The following is a 19656-nucleotide window of genomic DNA, read 5'->3' on the forward strand; positions in this document are numbered from 1 at the left end:
AAAGAGTGTTATTACTGCCTGGGAACGAGATGGGTAGAGGGAGTTGTGGCTATTGCTCTTTCTTATCCAGGAGAAAGCATCTTAAAGGAGGCCTTGAAAGGACCATAATTTGTCCTTTGTGGGGAGGAAATGACACAGCCTACCCGGGTCCCCATCACTGCAAGAATCTTAAGACGCCAAAGCAAATCAGAAGCAGGTGGGATCTTCGAAGCCCGAAGTTTCAAACCAGAGCCTTAAACTCGAAGCTGCCACTGACAGCAGTTGAGGGTTGGATAGGGCTGGATTTTCTGTGAAGAATATCCCTGGTCTTGAGGAATTCTTTTGGTGTGTGTTTTGTTTTGTTTTTTTTTTTGTTTTTGTTTTTGTTTAGTGAAGAAGCCTGAACCTTAACCAAAGCTCTAAGGCACAGACCTAAATTTCCTGGGATCTGGTGACAAAGCTTGCCCCATAATCACAACAAATTGACCTATACTGGAACCAACCAGGCTACAACAACAACAAGAATGAAAAAGAAAAATATCTGTATGGTAGTGGGATGTTGGATCGGTGAGGGACCTTACAGATCACTTAGCTTAACCTTCTTCCTTCAAAGAGAAAGCTGGGGTCTGGAAAGGCTTTGTGACTGGCTTATGGACACCCAGCCAGCTCAGCCTGGTCACAGGGTCCGGCAGAGATCGGAACTCAAGCCTTATGACACCTAGCTCAATGCTTTCCCCTGCACCACATATTAATGGAAGCTTTTTCTTTCTAAAGCTATTTATTATGTGTCTATGAACACTCCCAATGTACCTATCACTTAGAGAGAGATATGAGATTCAGAATAAAGCACAGTCATGGTTGCACTTTAAAAACGCTCAAGGGACCTGAACCATGAACTACTCACCTCTAAGGCTCTTTAAGATGTTCTCAACTTCATAAAAAGTGGCATTGCCCATACTGAGTGCTTCCTGGGCTCTGCTTTTGGCAAGGTTGGCCCGGGAAAGTAGCTGAGCTGATTGCTGTAAAGAGGCAGAGAGAACAAGATGAGCGTAAATGTAGCATATACCTGGGAAGCACATTCCTGCAAGCAAAATCGTTTCAACACATTTCTCTTTGTGACAACAGAGTGTGCTGTGACTCACTCAAGAGTATGGTGGTGCTGGAGCAAACCCCTGCACAATCTGGGACAAAGCAAACACTATATAACCCAGTGACCCAAAAGGATCCCATTCAGCGAACAGTCTCAACTCTAGTCCATTATCAGAGATAAGAAGTTTTGCAAATCGTAATTTTTAACTCTGGATACTTCCTGAAGCCAAGCTAGCAGACAGAGCTGGACCAAAATTGGACCCACAAGGCCTGGGTCCTATTCCTAGATTTGAGGGCTGATTCAGTGGGTGAAGTTGAGCTAATTACATCAAGGTCTCTATATCTTAGTTACTTCCTCTGTATGCAGTGGTACCATGATCTTTTAGAGAGTTTCTACCCCCCACCCCCCATCCCATATTTATTCACACGGCAGGCATTTAACGCATGTTTGTTGAGTGAGCGCATTAAAAAGATACCTGTCTCTCATTCTTCCCATTCTGTAAGAGCTGCCGGGTTTCTTCTTCCCAGTTTCCCAGATTGCTCTGCACACGCTTGAATTCATCCATATGCTTCGTCACCAGGCTTGAGAGAGAATCAGCTTTTTGTCTGATCCTCTTTGCTTCTTCCTGTGGCGAAGGAAATAAGTCAACTCTCTGCTCGTCAGTTACCACACCCGTCTTCTTAGGACCTGCCATCATTGTTTGAAAACAACAACAGGGGCCCGAAGTCTAACAAGCACAATGCCAAAGCAGCACTCGCCACCCCCCCACGCTCCCCGCGCCCCAGGCATCAAACAGGTCCTCTTTTTAAAACTTATTTTTAATTGTAGTTGACATATAGTATTATATTAGTGTCAAGTATACACCATAGTGATTCAACCTAAAAAGTGATCACCATAATATGTCTATTAATCATCTGTCACCATACATTGCTATGAGAGTGTTCGATTATATTCCCTAGGATGTACGTCACATCTTATGACTTACTTTCTAGTTGGAAGTTTGTACTTCTTAATCCCCTTCCCCTTTTCCACCCATACCACCATCCTCAAAGAGGTTTTGTGTCTGTTTTCATTATATTTCATGTTTTATCACACACACACATAAATGGGGACATTTCTGTGGGAAGCATTTAGAGTGCTTTCTGTGGTAGGTAGAAAGCCAAATCTTCTTAATCTACGTTTGGAATTGATGACAGAAGTAACAAAAACTGTGACCAGAACACATGTCTTTTGAGTGGCTATACATAGTATTATAGATTTCACCTAAATTTAAGTATCAAATTTTATCTGTAATAATATCCCAGTTTTCAACAGTCCCCCAAAGTAGGGAAGAGATAGAAAACCTTTACCCATAAATTGGTTCAGGATGTGAGCCGAGGCCTTTTCGAATGCCAAGATTGGGATTAAAGAACAAGGACATGGATAATGAGAAAGATGCATACTCCTAACCTAAGCAAGAAAGGTGAGTATTGAGACCAAACTGAATGACTGAACGCTATGATGGAACCACCCCCCAGAGAAGGAAACAGCAGGGCTTCCGCTCATCAGCACACAGGTGAGGTGTCCTTACCTGCAAGGACGGATCGGTGACTCCCTGGAGCTGAGACATGGAATTGAGAAGGCGGAGACTATGTTGATAAGACTTCTCTGCTTCGATGTCAGTTTCAGTGGCTTCCCTGGACAACTGCTGAGCCAGAGACTTCGTTTTCTCCAATCTACAGAGGGGGAAAGAGAGAGGAGTTTGTGAGAATTCACTCTTTTTATTAAAAGCAAAAACCCATCGTGTTGTCGTAACCCCTTCCCCAACAATTTTTTTGTTAAAGCGTTTCTTTTTCAGACTAATTTTTTTATTTTGGTTCTATATAGTATTTTTGATGCTGGTTATGAAAACAGTTTGTAACTCGTCTTCCTATAAACCATATTTTTTTACCATATTTTCTTAGTATACTCGTCGACGGCTGAAAAAGAACATTTTGTGAAAACGAGTATACACGTTTCTGCCGGGGAAGGGGTTAAAAGTATGTGATTGGAATTATCATGAACGCCAAATGAAGTTATGTATCAAATATGTGCTCCTCTACCATCTAAACACAAGCCTTAAAACTGATATAGGTTGGCTAAGGACAATTCAACCCATTTCCCAATTCTTTTTTTTTAAGTCATTTTTTATACATGAACACATATATGAATCTCTTATTTATTTATTTTTACATGTATTGATTTCAGAGAGAAAGGGAGAGTGATAGAAACATCAATGATGAGAATCATTGACCAGCTAGCTGCCTTCTGCACGCCCCCTACTGGCAATCAAGCCCACAACCCAGGCACGTGCCCTTGACAGGAATCGAATCCAGGACCCTTCAGTCTATAGGCCGATGAGCCAAACTAGCCAGGGTGTTTCCCAATTCTTGATAATACAAATATATTGTTGTTATATCCTCCATTCCACTAGGTGGATTTACTCACATCCTTTAATCACCTCAGAGGGTGGCCATATCTCCAAGCATGCAATATCTCAAGCAAAACACAAATTTTACTTAGATTAACCAACAACTTTTTCTTCCTCCAGCCTTAGAGGTATCTGTTTTGCCCTAAAGTAAGCCTTTCATTCTCTTGTCCCTCTTAATATAAATATATTTTTTAAAGAAACATAGTTTGCATTATGGCCCAACATTGCAGATGACATTGGTCCCGTGAGGACCCGCTGAAACATACTTTCCCACAAGCCCTTGCACCACGGAGCCATCCAGGCTGCCGCCGCCGCCTCCTTCCCGAACAGCCTTGCGCGCCAGTGACAGAGCTTGTTTGGAATAATCTTCGGTTTCCCTTGCCAGTTGCTCCATGTTCCTGGCTGACTCCTCATGGCTGAAAGAATTAAAAATGAATAATTTGGGTTTTCATAGCAAGAGCCTCCTTGGGGCCTTTTATTTAAATGAAGGGAGAGGAGCACGGGAACTGGTTTGGCTGGAAATGCCAAACAGAATTGACCCAGTTAGGTGGAATTAGAGGGACTGTCAAGAAACAGGAGGTGTTCTGCAGGAGTAGCCTCGTTGTCATCGACTTTTGGGTGATCTTTTCCATGTATGGCAAACCCAGGAGAGGCCTGGGGTGGGGCTCGGGATGGCTGGGAGCAGTAGTGAGGGGATAAAATATTGCATGTATAAGCTGTTTTCTGCAGGGGGAAAACCAAACAAAAACACAAAAACCCTGGGTCTATTTCATTCAGGATGTAACCTCTTATGTGCTACAACTCTAAACTGGGCCACCACCAGGGGGGACAAAACCAATCAATGAAAGTCCCCCACATGCTTTTGTCCTCCTGGTTTTGGAAAACGACAAAAACGAACTCCGAGGCAGCTCACGCCACAAAACCCCAAGCCAGCCCCCTGTGCAGACTGAATTCCATGTGGGATTAGCAGAACACGCTACCCTCCTCTGCAGTGGGCTCTGGGCAAACCTCTGCAACATGGCAGCACAGTCAGGCAGGAGGGAGGAGCTGCCTGAGGTCATGGGGGCCCAGCAGAGCTGCTGTTCAGGGGGAAGGCCTCCTCTGCAGACTCAGCAACCCTGCCCCCACCCCACTCCGCCCCCCAGGCTGGCAGAGACTCGTTGCTCCTTGTTCCCAGGCTCGCTGTGGGAGCCTGGGAGTCCCTCAAAGCTGCAGCATGTTCTTTTCCAAGGGCGGATTCATTTCTTGGGGGCCCAAGGACTCACATCTGACACACACCAAAGCCATGTCGTGAGTCACAGAAAAATCCGGGAACACCCTGACCCCCAACTTCTGCCAAATGAGCATGTCTAGTGGCCACCAATTTATCAAGGGAAGTGGTTAAAAAATGAGCCCAGGGGTTACGAATATGGTGCCTGGGGAGGGAATGCCCTGCAGTGTTGCTCAAGTCTGGCCTGGCGGAGATGGTCTGCAGCAGGGGTGCCCTCTGACCATGCTCACCTGTTTGCCAATCTCATGGCCTCCTGGGCCAGACTTTTAAAGTCATTTGGTCCCACGTAGTGGTCTGGGGACGGGATGTTCTGTGAAAAAGGAAAATCGGTTAAGGCTTTGCCCTTGGCCATGAAGCCTAAGCAAGTTCGCATCTTCCTGTCAGAACCACTTATCATTAGCCACATGGCACTCTATACCATGCAACACAAGTCCCAAGTGACCACAGTTATTACAATTAAAAAGAAGTAAAAAGAAGAAACAGCAAGAATAAGGTTGAAATTTGTGTTCAAAATAAATCTGGATAGGTAGAGATGCATTAAAAATATACATATGTTTATATTTTCATATGTATTCAAAGTCGAGTAGACTATATATCAAGTTATAATGGTGGTTATTTCTTAGTAATGGGATTACAGGGGGGAGGGGTTATTTATTTTCTAAATTTTCTACAATAAATTTTCCTCAGTATAATAATCTGATTGTCTTCTAATTTCCTTTATTCATCTTCCACCCACCCACTTATATAACTGTCACTTTGCCTGCTTTATTCTGAAATAGAAGAGTGCTCATTCAAATTTCTCCCTCCTACCATACTACAAACTACATCATCAAGACAATCATACTGACCATTTTTTCCCTTTACCTTATTTTTAAATTTTTCCCCCATCACCATTTACCCCTCATATACCCTCTTCCACCTCCACCCAGCCCCACTAGCCACGGTTTTTATTTCCCATTTTCAGGACCATGTTTCCATGCCCTCCTTCCTTTACTTTTCATTTGTTCTTTCGGTTGTTTCTTCATTCATTCCTGCAGCAAACATCACAGCCACACAGTGTGCTCGGGGCCTGAGAATGTGAATATGAACCCAGATCCTGCCCTCTGGGAGCTAACAAGCTAGAAGACAGGCAGAGAGAAGGGAGAAGAGAATAGCCCAGGAGGAAGACATGGTTCGCAAGAAATGAATCAGGAAGAGTAACATAGCGCAGTAGAATGGGACATGGGGGAGGGAGGACGCTAAAGAACACAAAATCAGGGGTGACTGTTTCAAGGGACAGAAGTCCAACTCTCTGCCCGATGGACGAGAAAACCCTAGAAACAGCCAGTGAGCCAGTGATGCCTGCAGACGGGTCCCCGACACAGCCAGGTCTCAGCACCCTCAGCCAGCACCACCTACCGTGTTGCGCAGAGAAGACCCGCTCTCCTCCACGCTCAGGCGCATCTGAGTGATGAGCCTCCGGGTGTCCTGAACTCGATTCTGATACTGACTGCCCAGGGCCTGAAACCTCTCCACCGTCATCTTGAGCTCATCCAGGCGGTTCCGGTAGGTATTTTCTTGGCTCCTTGCCTTGGCCAACCGGAGGCTGAGAGACCGCATGGCCCCTGGACAGCAACAAGGAAAGGGAGGATGAGCTTCTTTGAAGTCAGCACGGTGATCAATCATACTAGAGGGCTGACAAGGGGACTTCGGCTGGCCTATGGCAAGTTGGTGCAAACTCAATAGATGAATGCATGCAACTGCTCTTTTATCTCCACCATTCATTTCCCAGGAGAATGTCACAGACACTCCTTGCCCCTCCGCAAGGGCTGGGCAGCGATACCTTCTGAACTGGTACCCAGAGAAGAGTCTGAGACCTCAGGTGGCAATGCTTTCTAGGACTGTGCATTCTCTCCTGTCTGAAGGGGAAGTGGCCTCCATCACCTTGTGAAATCTGGGCTTCGCTCAGCATGTCCCGAAGGGCCTGCTCGGCCTGCTGCATCCTGCCTTCCAGCTCCGCGTTGGGTGCTCCTCCTCCACCTCCCTGAGCCTTCGAAATCAGGTCCTCCAGGCTCTGGAGCTGCTGCACAAACTGATCCATCTGAAACCACACAGGGAAGAGGATCAGAACACATCATGGTCAGACACCAGGTATCCAGGGGACAAAAGCTAAAGGCCCAGAAATGCATAGCAGGCCACGGTGGTCCAAAGTTCAGACTGTAGGCCTGGACTCTCGGCCCCACTGCTCACTAGCTCTGTGACCTTGGGCATGTCCCTTCTTTCCCCATAAGTGGGGATAATAACAATAATATCTCATAGAGTTATTACTTGGACTCAATATTTCTATAGTGCTAAGAACAGTGCCTGGAACAAAGGAATTGCTATAGAGGGATGGTTAAATACGTAAATTTTAAAACAGGCTGCCCGGCCTGTGTGGCTCAGTGTTTGAGCATCAACCTATAAACCAGGAGTTCATGGTTCGATTCCCAGGTTTCAGGCTCAATCCCCAGTGTGGGGTGCGCAGGAAGCAACCGATCAATGATTCTCTCTCATCGCTGATGTTCTATCTTTCCCTCCCTCCCTCTCCCTTCCTCTCTGACATCAATAAAAATAAATTTTAGAAAAACAGGTTCAGTTTGTCCTACATGTAGGGTTCTATTTGGGCCCCTTCTTCCCCCACCCCTCATTCCAGTAAGACATTATTTAATAATTAACAACAACATCAATTTCATTCTTCTCTGGAATATAAATGAGACATTTCTGAAAGCCATCTCTGTTTAGACAGCCTTGAGACCTTCTGGACTCCTCATATCTTTTGTGTGTTTATGTTTTTCTTCATTCATACAAGGACAGCGCTTGGGAAAAAATCCTAGGAAGTGGCATATTATAGTGGGAAAATCACTGAACTCAAAGTCAGGGGCGTGGGTGGGATTCCCAGGTCCACATGGTCGTGTGACTTCAAAAGGCTGCACATTTTTTTGAGACTGTTTTCTCAATGAAAACTGAGGTCAGAATGCTTTTTCTCCCAACTTAACTAAGCTATCACAAATACCAAATGAGACGATATCTACAAAAGGGGTTTTCAAATGACACATGGAAGAACATAAATCAGAAGTGTTATTACTGTTATAAAGAATTTTTTAATACAGTAATTTTTAGAGAAAAAATAGTAACCCTTCCCTCCACCCCGCAAGGAGACTAGGAGGGTCCTAGAGCTATGGCAGAACCACCCAGTAGACACTGGAAGACTTTACTCATGAGGTGAGGGGGGGTTAGCATGCCCACCTGAATCTTCACTTGCTCATAGCAAGCTGGGCAGTTGGTTAATGCTGCGTGCTCACAGTTGGGGCCACCAAATCCTGGCTTACAAATGCAGCTGCCGTCGCTTCGACACTCTACAGGCTCAGAGCCCATTGGGTTACAGTTGCAAGCTAGAGACAAAAGATAAACCATTCCCATCAAGCTAAGTCCAGAAACTGGAGGTATAGCAAAATAAAAGGAAGATCAAGCCAGCATTCATACTGTGTCATTGATTCACACTGGGTGAGATGCATCTCTTGGCTATGGCTCTAAGCACATTCCTAATACAGTCAGGTCTCAGGGATCATCTGACAAGTCTGTTTGCTGTGTGTGGGGGTGAAGAAATATTACAACAGCCTATCCCTTCTAGTGGCACTTATTTTTTCCCTTCTGTTAACTTGTAAGCCTGTTGGAGATTCAGCAGGCACTCCGACTTTGCTCACAAGGTGAATAGCGCTTCTTCTGGGACTAATCTGTGCCAGATGTTGACTTCTTCTATTTTACAGATGAGGAATATGAGCTCAGAGAGGTTAAGTAACTTGTTCAAGGCCACACAGCAAGTAAATGGCCAGCTCAAAGGAGAACTTGAAAAGAGCCAATGCCCTTTTCCTCTGTCCTGCTGCCTTTGATGTATGAAATGCAGTAAGAAAGTAATACCTTTAATCAGTTGGTCAAATTAATTGTGCACCTACTATGTGCCACATTCTATTCTCAAGGCTGAGGATATAATGGAAGGTGAGACATCATTCTAACGGAGGTACAGTGATTCTCTGGGCTGCTCTATGTTCAGTGCTCACAAAATACTCCGTATCTATAGTAATAAAAGCATAATGTGCTAATTAGACTGGACGTCCTTCCAGATAACTTTGTGGACAAAGCCGGGGCTGCAAGGGAAGCGTGGGTCCTGGGTGCCTGCCGCTGGCCAGAGGGAAGCCTGGATCTCAGGTGCCGGGTGTCGGAGGGAAGCTGGTGCTGGCAGCCGGGGGAAGGAAGGCCTACTCTTGCACAAATTTTGTGCATCGGGCCTCTAGTGTAGTAATAATCACATATCTTACTGTACTGTCAGTCTTTGCTTATGTATTTGTGTTTTCCTTATTAGCATATGAGCCCTTTGGGAGCTGGGGCTGACTTACTCATCATTACAACCTTAGTATCAAGCTCCACATTGAGCACCTGGTGGGTGCTTCACAAAAGATAGCTGAATGACGAAATGTGTGGTCTAAAGCCAGTGAGATCCCTATTAACAGCCTCTTATAACTAGAATTATCTAGTTTACAGTATACTTTCTCTATGCTGTCTTATCTTTGCAACCACTTTGAGTGAAGCATTATTCATCCATATGAGGAAACTGAAGCTCAAAGAAATTAATTGGTAGAATCAGGATACTACAGTAGGTATGTTAAAAAGCTGGACTTGAACTCAGTAGTGCCAATGCCACGTAGGCTTTTCCCACCATGGGGTACTTTCTAGCACATCACAGCAAACCCACAGGTTGGGGTCAGGGCAGTTGGGATTCGTGTCCCTGGGTAGAACCCCCGGGTTGCAAGCCCGGGTTGCACGGAGGTCCTCAGGCATTTCCAGGGTGGACACTCTGGTGTCAGTGGGAGGCTCTGGGCTCCTGCAGACACCTGGAGAATCAGGTGTCCTCCAATCTGGGCCTCCAGAGCCACTCTGGGCCTTGTGACAAGCAAGCTCCTAAGTTCTGGGCACCAGGCCTGGTCCGAGACCCTTGCGACCAAGGGGTGAGTCTGTGGTGAGGCCAGCTCCTGGGATTGAACCTGCCTCTGGAATGTCACCTGTGCAGAGGCGGGACAGGAGGGCTGAGCCAAGAGGCCCGGGCGGCACATCCACGCTCTGATCTGAGCAGCATTAGCAGACCTCAGACAGCTGCTGCTTGGAAGCCGCGTCTCTTTAGGAGACGTTTTGACCGTTGCCTTTTTACACATCAATGACACCGACTTCCCGAGAGGGTCTCAAACTACTTCACCACCCACTCCCCGCCCGGCCTCAGCTTGTTCAGGCTCAGTGGCCAGTCATTTATTCCGGTTCTGTAACAGGTGCGGCAGCCACTTCCCTGCCCACCAGCCTTGGGACTGGGCAGAGCCTGGGGCCCCACGTTATCTCCTCTTCCACTTAGGAATGTAAACCTGACCTTGTTCACTTCTCTTCCCCGGCTTTACCCATTTGACGCCCGCCAGCTCTGTGCTCCAGCCCTGCTACAGGGGAACTGGTCCAAGGCCCGACAGGTCTGGGCTGTTCATGGACCAGCTGGTCCGCTAAACCGAAGTAGCATCGCAATCCGACCTGCTGCTGGCCTGGCCGAGTAGCACGTTCTTACACGTGTACATACCAGCAAGCTTGCGTGTACACACACACACCTGCTTGGGGATGCAGTCCTACCTCGACACTTGTCCGCTGGGTTGGGAGCCAAGGGGTTCCCAAAGTAGCCTGCTTTGCACTGGTCGCAGTGGGCGCCGGCTGTGTTGTGGATGCACTTGAGACACCTGCCCGTCAGGCGGTCACAGTTCCCGGAGGCGCTGGGGTCTACGTTGTTGTTACACTGACAGGGCTGACAAGGCCTCATTGGGCTACGCTCCCCAAAGGGGTCCCCGAAGTAGCCCTCGGCGCAGAGCTCGCAGCGGGCACCTGGAAGGAACAATGGACAAGCCCAGGGAGTCATCCATCGGTAGTGAGACCAGACTCAGAGGCAGGAAGTACTCGTGGCGTCTAGAGATGCTTGCCTGCAAAAAATGCCTGCCTGCCCGCCCCCCGCCCCCCGCCGCCCCCCCCGCTGCCCCGCAACCCCAGAACAACAGCCTCAGGAGCAGGCCCTGGTGAGGGGTTGGCTCTTGCTCTCCAGGGAACAGGATGGTGGGGCGAGGCGGACTTGGAGCAATACTCTCAAGGCTGCTGCTGACAAATGAACTCTCCTTTCAGACTGACCGACAGCAGATGTGACATTTCCAAGGTCACTGCATTTTCCTTCTCTACCTTGGTTCACTTTTAAAAACCGAGCCAAAGCATGTCTTTTGTCTGAACACTTCATCTCCTAATTACAAACCTCCTCAAGCAGCTCAGATGTTCCCTCCCTGTACACCCAGCCCTTCCTCAACCCACTTCACCTCTCGGGCATCGAAATCATCGTATCTTTAGAATGAGCCCGTTTAGTAATTATAATTCCCTAGAATTCCTTGGAATAGAAGCTCGGTCCGCGAATTCACGGCATCAGGACAGGCGGCGCGGGCCTTACCGGTGACCCCGAGGGGGCAGTTATTGCACACGACCTCCTCTGTCTCGGGCATCACGGAGCAGCTGAACCCGTTGCGACAGGGGCAGGGCTTGCAGCTTCGGGGGTCGTGCGGATCATTGTAGAAGCCCAGGGGGCAGTCGGCACACCCGATGTCAGGATTTTCATCCCCTGAGTAGCAGTCCCCTGGGAGGCAGAGGAAGAATGGAGACGCAGCCATGAGCAGGGTAAACTACACTTCCTGCAATTCGGGTGATGTCGGGGGCCAGAGCTTAGTAACCCAGTGCCTTCCTTTCTGAAGCTTTCTTCCACGCGCTGGAGCACTGGCGTTCACCTTTGCCCTGGTACCAACTCTAAACATGGCCGAGGACCTGCACCTCACCCTCCCTCTCCCATCCGGAGTAGACATGCACTTCCTCTCCTCCCCTTAGCTTCACACTGTGCCTCCGACCCCCTCCCCCTGCCTGTCCCAACATTCATCCAGGCCTTGGCACTGCCTTTGATCTCCTCATATAATTCTTGCAACTCGACACCAACTCCCGCCCACCCCCAGCGCTGAACCAGGACAGCCATTTCCTGTAACCTAGCACCTTTCCCACAACCTGGTGGCATTTCCACAATGAAAAGGATTGGGTGTTACAGAGCACCCTGTCCATCTTCCCGGACTCCAGCCCGGCTTTCCTTAATCCTTTTCCATCTCTGAAATGAGTTCAGGCGCAGGGAGACCCCAGTCGCCTGGCTGCACCCACCCCCTGGTCCAGGTGTTCATTTCACTCACCTGTGTCCGGGTCGCAGGCCCCGCCCCCTTGGCAGTTACATGGAATACAGGTGCCAAAAGGTCCCAGTCTGGGTGAATCTCTTTTGTAGCCAGAAGCACAATCCTGGCAGAACTGCCCCTTGTACCCAACAGGACAGACACATTGTTCAACCCAGGGTGCGGGGGCTCCGGAGACGGGGCGGGCCGAAATCAGGGTCACGTTGTCCAGGTAGCCAGTGCCTGCGGTGGAGAGAACAGGTTAGACAGAGCAGGCAGCCAGGTCTGAATAAAGATAGACAGGCGGGTCTCTCTTTGGGTTTGATCTTTCCTAACTCACTGCCATAGGCGGTGTTCACTCACTCGGCCATGCGTGGAGGCATAGCCGCCCGTCATGACGGAGCACACAGGCTCTGGGGTCAGAAGGATCAGAGTTTAAATTCTGGCTCCCCCCTCACAGGCTGTGAGACACATAACCTTCGTATGAATGTGTCTCAACTGTGGGAATAACAGTGCGATCTACTGCCCATGTTTGCTGTGAAAATTAGATGAGACAGCGCATAGGGTATCATGTGCCTGGCACACAGTAAAGACTCAATGTGACTGTCTTCCAATCAGCAGCTTCCATCTAAAATCCAGAGACTCTTTTAAGCAAGGAAGCATCATTCACTCTTCAATGTTTTGAGAGAAACATTCCCTTTTAACGACTTTTTCGATTCTAGAATCGAAAAATTCAACGCAGAGACCCTCCGCTGAAACCACGGAGCAGTTTGTCTCCTTGCTCGGGTGGCTGAACGTTAGCGCTGAAGCAAATGGAAGGAAAACCTGAGGGAGGGAACTCCGTTTCCCCCCGTCACTTACTGTAGTCGCCGTAGGTAGCTCGGATCCAGAGGGCTGTGAGGTTCCGCAGTAGCCGCCGGTACTCAAAGTAACTCAGCTGGGGGCTCCAGTTACTGCTTGGATGTTCATTTAACCTGCAGGGTTTAAAACCACAGGCTTACAGATCCGACTCTCTTCAAGCCTTGTCATTTGTACACCTGCTACAAATTATGCCCAGGAACAGCCAAGCCCTTCACAGCCCTGCTTAGAGAATAGGCAAAGGACCAGCAGCCACGTCCTTGTCGGCACAACATGGGGCTTTCTCACTCCGTGGGAAGCAGGCCCCACCAGACGTGATGGGGGGGGAATCCAGTGTAGGAAGCAAGCTCCAGGGTTCCTGGCATCCAGTGCCGGCCCAAGTCCTGAGACCACTCTCTATTCTTGGTCATGCAAAACCCAATATTAGAAGCATCTCTGGGTTCAAGAAGTTCTGATCCTCAACTCAGATCCCCAAGAGCTACCATTCGTTTTTTTGTTTTTGCTGTTTAAATAATTTATCTGAGCGCATTTTAGAAAGTTTGTTTCCACCTTCTACATCTCATGCGTCCTAATTAGGCATCATAGTGCCTCACTCCATCACATCACCAGTCCCTGAACTATTCTTTTTTATGTTTTATTTATTTGTTTGTTTGTTTCCTGGACTTGTGCTCCCAGGAACAACCCTGACCCCTTTGTTTCATTCACCGACTGGTTAAACAAAGTTCACTGTGCACCTGGTTGGGGCCAGAAGCTGCGTTAGGATGGAAGACACAGAGACACTGGGGTGAGGTGGTCAGCACCGGCCAGGAGAGCCGTAGGTGAATAATTATGACACAACGCAGCGAGTGCTATAGCACATGCATGCACAGGCTGCCACAAGGTGACTGTCACTTCACCTGGGATTCCGGAAGGCTCACACGAAGGAAAACCCTATAAGCTGAATCTCAGAGAGCAAAGTGCCCCAGGCTGAGAAGGTGGGACTGGGTATTCCAGGTGGGAGGGCTGTGTGAGTACCACGGGCGTAAGCTGCACTCCATTATTTAAGTACACACTGTGTGTGCTGTGGGCCTTCTAACTCCATTTCCCTTACCGCTGCCCTGGGTTAGGCCTCCAGCAACCGTCGCTTGAACCACTGTGCGTGTGTTCGGATGGTCCAGTTAAGGACCCCGCCTGAAGTATCCTCCACATGGTATTTGCACCAGCCTTCACACCTGATCATACCACTTCCTGACCTCCAGTGTCTCAGTAAGCTTTCATTATCTTACAGACATGGACAAGACCTTAGCACCTTGGCATGACATACAAGGACCACCCTGTGGGTCCTTTCCCAGTTTTTTCAACCTTCTCTGTCCACCTCCCTTATACATGCGGTGTAGCGGCCACAAATAGCTCTCGCCAATTCCCCCTGTATGATGCCCTTCCACACCCTCACCTACATCGACATGCACAGTTGTCTTGGTTTTGTCCCTGGGAAAGTCCTGCCCTTCTTTCTGTACTCAGCCCACATGCTGCCTCCTCCGAGAAGTTTTCTGTGACTCCTCCAGGCAGAACTGTGCACTCTTTCTTCTCCTCCCAAGTCCCCATGAGCATGCACACTACTGAAGCAATTTTTGTACTGTACTATGTTTGCTTGTTAATATATTCTACTAGACCAGTGGTTCTCAACCTTCTGGCGCTTTAAATACAGTTCCTCATGGTGTGACCCAATCATAAAATTATTTTTGTTGCTACTTCATAACTGTAATGTTGCTACTGTTATGAATCGTAATGTAAATATCTGATATGCAGGATGGTCTTAGGCGACCCCCGTGAAAGGGTCGTTCAACCGCCAAAGGGGTCGCGACCCACAGGTTGAGAACCAATGTACTAGACCGTGAACTCTTGGAGGACAAAGACCATATTTCTTCGTCTTGATTTCCAAACTTCTAATCAATACTGAGCACTTAGAAGGCACAGCCCCTTTCCCCAACCCCTCTGTACCCACCATTCAAAATTCCCATTCCGCAGGAGAATGAGCAACCCCCTTAGACAGACACAGGGCTGTCCGTGAGCTCACTCCTCCCACCTCTTTCTCTGACCTCTCTTCTCAGTGTGTTCCTCTCCCCCACTCCACGCTCCACTCATGCGTAACTACTTGGAGTTCCCTAAATCACAACCTCCCTCAAGCATATTTTTCTGTGCCTTGTTAAGTTTCCCCTTTTCTTTCCTTAGAGAGCTGCTCTTCACTGTCACTTCTTGAGGCTCTTTCCTTGATCACTCCAGTGAGTTGGTTTTGCCTGTGTGTGTTCAAAACCCGTGTCCACCTTATCTGTCTTATAAGCTTCACTGTAACCATTTGTTTATTTTCCTCTCCCATTAGCCTGTGAGAGGCTTGAGGGCGGGAGTCATGTCCTGTCTCAGCACATAACACCATGGCTGGTACATAGAAGGTGCTCAGAAAGGCTTATTGAATGAACAAATGATGATTGAGTGAACGAAGGAAGGACACAGCTTGTTCTATTGGACCCACTGGTCGTCTCTCTTCTTACCTGAATGTGTAAGTCTTGGTGATCCCACAAGGCAGTGTCTTGCCAAGCGGCATCAAGGGAGCTGTGACCCGGAGACCAGCACCTTCCAGGATCACGTCGTGAGCAGATGGGTGTCTACCGCCCCTGTCCACACGGTAGTCAAAAGACAGGCTTTGCCCATAGCTCACCTGCTGATTCCCGAGAAATTTGGCTGTGAGATAGAATTTGAAGAGATTGAGATCAGTGTGAAGCTGGAGAAGCAAATTAGGGGGCAAGTCTGCACTAATGTTGGCCATTTCTGTTGGAGCTTGTATTGTCCACCCACCACCCTGCCCCAAACTACCCTTTGGAAGAGCCAGTTCACGGCACTGGACACGGTCACACTGCTGTCAGCTACAAAGACGGATTCGTTACGGAAATGCTAAAAGGGCCTCATTATCACACAGCTCCATCTATTAGATCAGCGGTCACCAACTGGTGGTCCGTGGACCACTGGTGGTCCATTCGGTCTGAAAGGTTGGTGACTGTTGTATTAGATGATTCATGGCAAGGCCCTGTGACAGACCAGTATGTTAACATCCCAGGTATACCGGCAATAGTGCCATTTGTTACCTAACGCTTTAGAGCAGGGGTGGGGAACCTTTGTTCTGCCACAGGCCATTTTGGGTATTTTTATCCTGTTCTGCCACAAAATTATCAACTTAAAAATTAGCCTGCTATATTTGGTCAAACGTTTAGTTAACTCACCCCTAATACTTTAACAGGGCCAGGCCAAATGATTTCACGGGCCTTATATGGCCCGCGGGCCGGACGCTCCCCACCTCTGCTGTAGAGTTTACAGAATGCTTTCACAGACACCATTACATTTGATGGCAATAATACTTGGAGGCAGGCATTTCAATTCCCATTTAACAGCTGAGAGCACTGAACTTTGGAAGGTTAAAGAGGACAACTCATCCAGGAATCACATATCAGCTAAGGATATGTGACTAGGATTAGCATTCTCACCAGAGCTTTGCCATCCAGTTTTCCTATACCACTGACTATTTTTATATCTACAAGCGCTTAGAGCTTTGAGAAATGCCTTGTTTTTGCTTTTCCATCTGCTTCTCAACAGGCCCACGGATTTGACTGCAGTCCCTCTATCTTTTATATCTTGTCTTGGTGGGAAACCTAGAAACTTCCCCTTTGATTAAAGTAAGACCCTCACCCAGGGTCTGACCGCCTGGACACCCACTCTGCTCTGTTGTGCCATGACTTTGTTAAATTGGACTGAAGCCCCAACCGTCGGCTGCGGATACTGCTGCCCTGAACACTAAGGGATATGGTTTCTTTTCTCCCACTCCGCTCCTCTATCCTCACTTCCTAGTCTCTCATAGGTTGGCTTCTATAGGACAAACGCCGTACATACCAGGAGCTACAAAATAGACAGGGTCCGATCGTCGTGCCGAGCTGAACACGTCCCGGTGGCGGGGGGACCAATGGAGCTTTGCAGGGGACCCATTTCTTTGGACAGCCTTCCAGCCGTCAACATCTGGAAGACAAATAAAACCACTCTGCATTCGGACACACCATCGACTGAGATAAACAAGGCAAGATGTGCTTGCCAAAAAGTCCTAGCGGTGCGTAGCAAGTGGGGTTTTCTTAATATTTCCACCCTCACGGTCCAGTCCTCAAAATTCCCCGGGCTCCTCTCTGCTTGGGTCTCAACCTCATCTGCTCTGCCCACAGCTGCACTGACTTCTAGTCTTTGTGTCTCTTGTGAGAAGAGAGCACGTTTTCATCTGCCTGTAATTTGGAATATTATTTTATTGACATAAACAGTGTCTGGCCTTAGTGAGGAAAGAGGGTCCAGGATGTTCAAAGGGAGATTCAGAGTTGGAATCATCTGGATCTCCCACATTTTTATGGCGCTTTGTAGCTTGGGAACTAATTTCACATAAATTAACTCATTTAGTGTATGTGAAAGGAGTATGATTAGTGAGTGTGAATTCCAGGAAGGAGCTCATAAGAGCCCCTCCCCCTGCACTCAATCCGCTGAAAGATTCTTTGTGGCTTTTTAACAGATGGGGATGGGAAATGCAGGGAAATGAAACCCTGGTCTCTTTTCAGTGGTCCTTTTAAGTTATTCACACGCTGGTATGAGTAACTTGTTCAGTTATAACTTTTTCAAGATACCAGAGCCTGCCTGATTGGCCTGTAATAATAATGCACATTAGAAGCTAGAAGAGAGTTGCTAAAGGTGACTCCAGACTCCCGTCCTATGGATGGCCATGTGGTTATCTGTCAGCACAGAGCCCTGTACAATGTTAAAAACAGAAATTCTAGAAAACAGAGGACCTTACCCTGATGGAAGGCAGAGGTGATTTTGTGGACGCTGTAGTCCCCAGAGCTGTGGCAGCTGGCTGAATGCCCGTAGCAAAAACACTGGGTACAGCCCTCCGGGTTTCCTCCATCCAGGTGATAGTACCCTGGTCGACACCTGCAGGGGCGTTTTGGAAGTCAGGATAATATTATAGCTTCTTTCTCTCTTTTTTTAAAAAAAATATATTTTATTGACTTTTTACAGAGAGAATGGGAGAGAGACAGAGAGTCAGAAACATTGATGAGAGAGAAACATCGATCAGCTGCCTCCTGCACACCCCACACTGGGGATGTGCCCGCAACCAAGGTACATGCCCTTGACCAGAATCAAACCTGGGACCCTTGAGTCCGCAGGCTGACACTCTATCCACTGAGCCAAACCGGCCAGGGCTATGGGCTATTTTTTAGTCCGTGTAGAGAATATAATGACTGTTCTTTCCTACTTTCTCTCCCACCCGGGCCTGTTCATTCCCAGAGGGGCTACATACAAATTATACATGCCATCCCCACTCTCAGACCACCTGGGGACAACCATAGGCCCTCCCCCCACCCCACCCCACCCCCGCTTCCCCACCTAGTGACAGAGCATGGGGCGCATTCACTTTCTCTCCCTCTAGTAGAGCAGAATCATGTGTGAATTGGTGGTTTGGAAACTTAGTGATTTCCCCATTCTTGGTGAGGAACTGAGTGGAGGTCATGTGGGCAAAATGGGGTGGGGTAGGGCAGGGCTATGCAGAGCTGGACTCATCCTGGAGTAAGGGCTTAATGGGGACAAAAGGGTGAGGGAGGGTGCAGGAAAGGAAAGCAAATGCTCTAGTCCCAGCACCCACTTAGCCCCACTGACCCCCCCTCCCCCCAACCAGAGCACTAGGTGTTAGTTAGCATCCTTGCCCTTGTCCCCGGGCTCTGGCTCAGCGAGGAAAGGGGCAGGTGAGGCTACGACAAAGGGTGGCTAGAGACTCTCTACAGAAGCAAAGTGTGGGCTAGAGTTTCACCTCTCTCCCAGCTCGAGCTGTCCAGGGGCTTCTCTGAGGACCACAGCTGCCACACAAGTCCCAGATGTTGGGGTCACAGAGAAGAGGGCAGGGGAAGCTAGGGAGAACTCATGTTTTTCTCTGTTCAAGTTTACTACATCCTTCTATATGAAATAACGATAGTTTCAAGTATCATTTAACACTTCAAATGAAATGCCAGGCACCTGATGTGTGCTCTCTCATTTAATCCTCACCACAACCCTATGAGATAGCAATTTGTTATTTCCAACTTTCTTAGATGAAGAGACCAAGAGAGGTTAAGAAGCCTGTTCATTCAGCTGGTAAGTGGCCGAGGCAAGATGCAAACTCAAGCACGTTTGTTTCTAATCCGTGTGGTCTAACTCACTGGACCATGGGTCGGGCGTATGTTCATTGTACAAAATCCCAGAAAAGCAAGTTGGGCTGTGATGCTTCAGAGAACAGCTGGACGTAAACAAGCATGGCTTTTTCTCTATAGGGCAAGGGTTTAAAAAAAATCATATGGTTTCTGTGGAGGAAACCTGTAGATTAAAAGAAATTTAAAAACAAGGAAGGAAAGAAGAAGGGAGGGAGGTCCAGAAAGGGTAGAGAGGGCATGACAAAGGAAGGGAGGAAAATGAATGAATTAGGCAACACTAACTAATCGTGTTTATAGGAATGCACTTGCATAACAAATCATGAAGAAAAGTAAGGAAGCGATCACCCTAGAAGTCAGAATAGTGGCCACTCCAGGGAGGAGGGAGGAGGGAAGAGGGAGGAGGGAGGAGAGTGAGCTGGGGCCTGGCTGGGAGGGAAACCTGCTCAGAGGTATGGGAGGAAGGGCGGGAATTGGAGAGATGTTGCCAA

General features: G+C 48.1%; 1 protein-coding gene across 1 annotated transcript in view; it reads right to left on the bottom strand.

The window, feature by feature from the left end:
• Positions 1-19656, bottom strand: part of LAMC2 (laminin subunit gamma 2) — a 55918-nt gene that overhangs the window by 5423 nt on the left and 30839 nt on the right. The window contains exons 5-19 of the mRNA XM_006772963.2: positions 17779-17915; positions 16845-16967; positions 15455-15644; positions 12930-13042; positions 12093-12311; positions 11318-11500; positions 10468-10713; positions 8053-8198; positions 6712-6868; positions 6187-6392; positions 5019-5098; positions 3785-3934; positions 2640-2784; positions 1545-1694; positions 884-998 (exon numbers count right to left, since the gene is read on the bottom strand). Coding sequence (XP_006773026.1) covers positions 884-998; positions 1545-1694; positions 2640-2784; positions 3785-3934; positions 5019-5098; positions 6187-6392; positions 6712-6868; positions 8053-8198; positions 10468-10713; positions 11318-11500; positions 12093-12311; positions 12930-13042; positions 15455-15644; positions 16845-16967; positions 17779-17915 — 2360 coding nt within the window. The remainder of the gene's footprint in view (positions 1-883; positions 999-1544; positions 1695-2639; positions 2785-3784; positions 3935-5018; positions 5099-6186; positions 6393-6711; positions 6869-8052; positions 8199-10467; positions 10714-11317; positions 11501-12092; positions 12312-12929; positions 13043-15454; positions 15645-16844; positions 16968-17778; positions 17916-19656) is intronic.

The sequence above is a fragment of the Myotis davidii genome, unplaced genomic scaffold (assembly GCF_000327345.1).
Source record: "Myotis davidii unplaced genomic scaffold, ASM32734v1 scaffold362, whole genome shotgun sequence".
Classification (NCBI taxonomy): Eukaryota; Metazoa; Chordata; class Mammalia; order Chiroptera; family Vespertilionidae; genus Myotis; species Myotis davidii.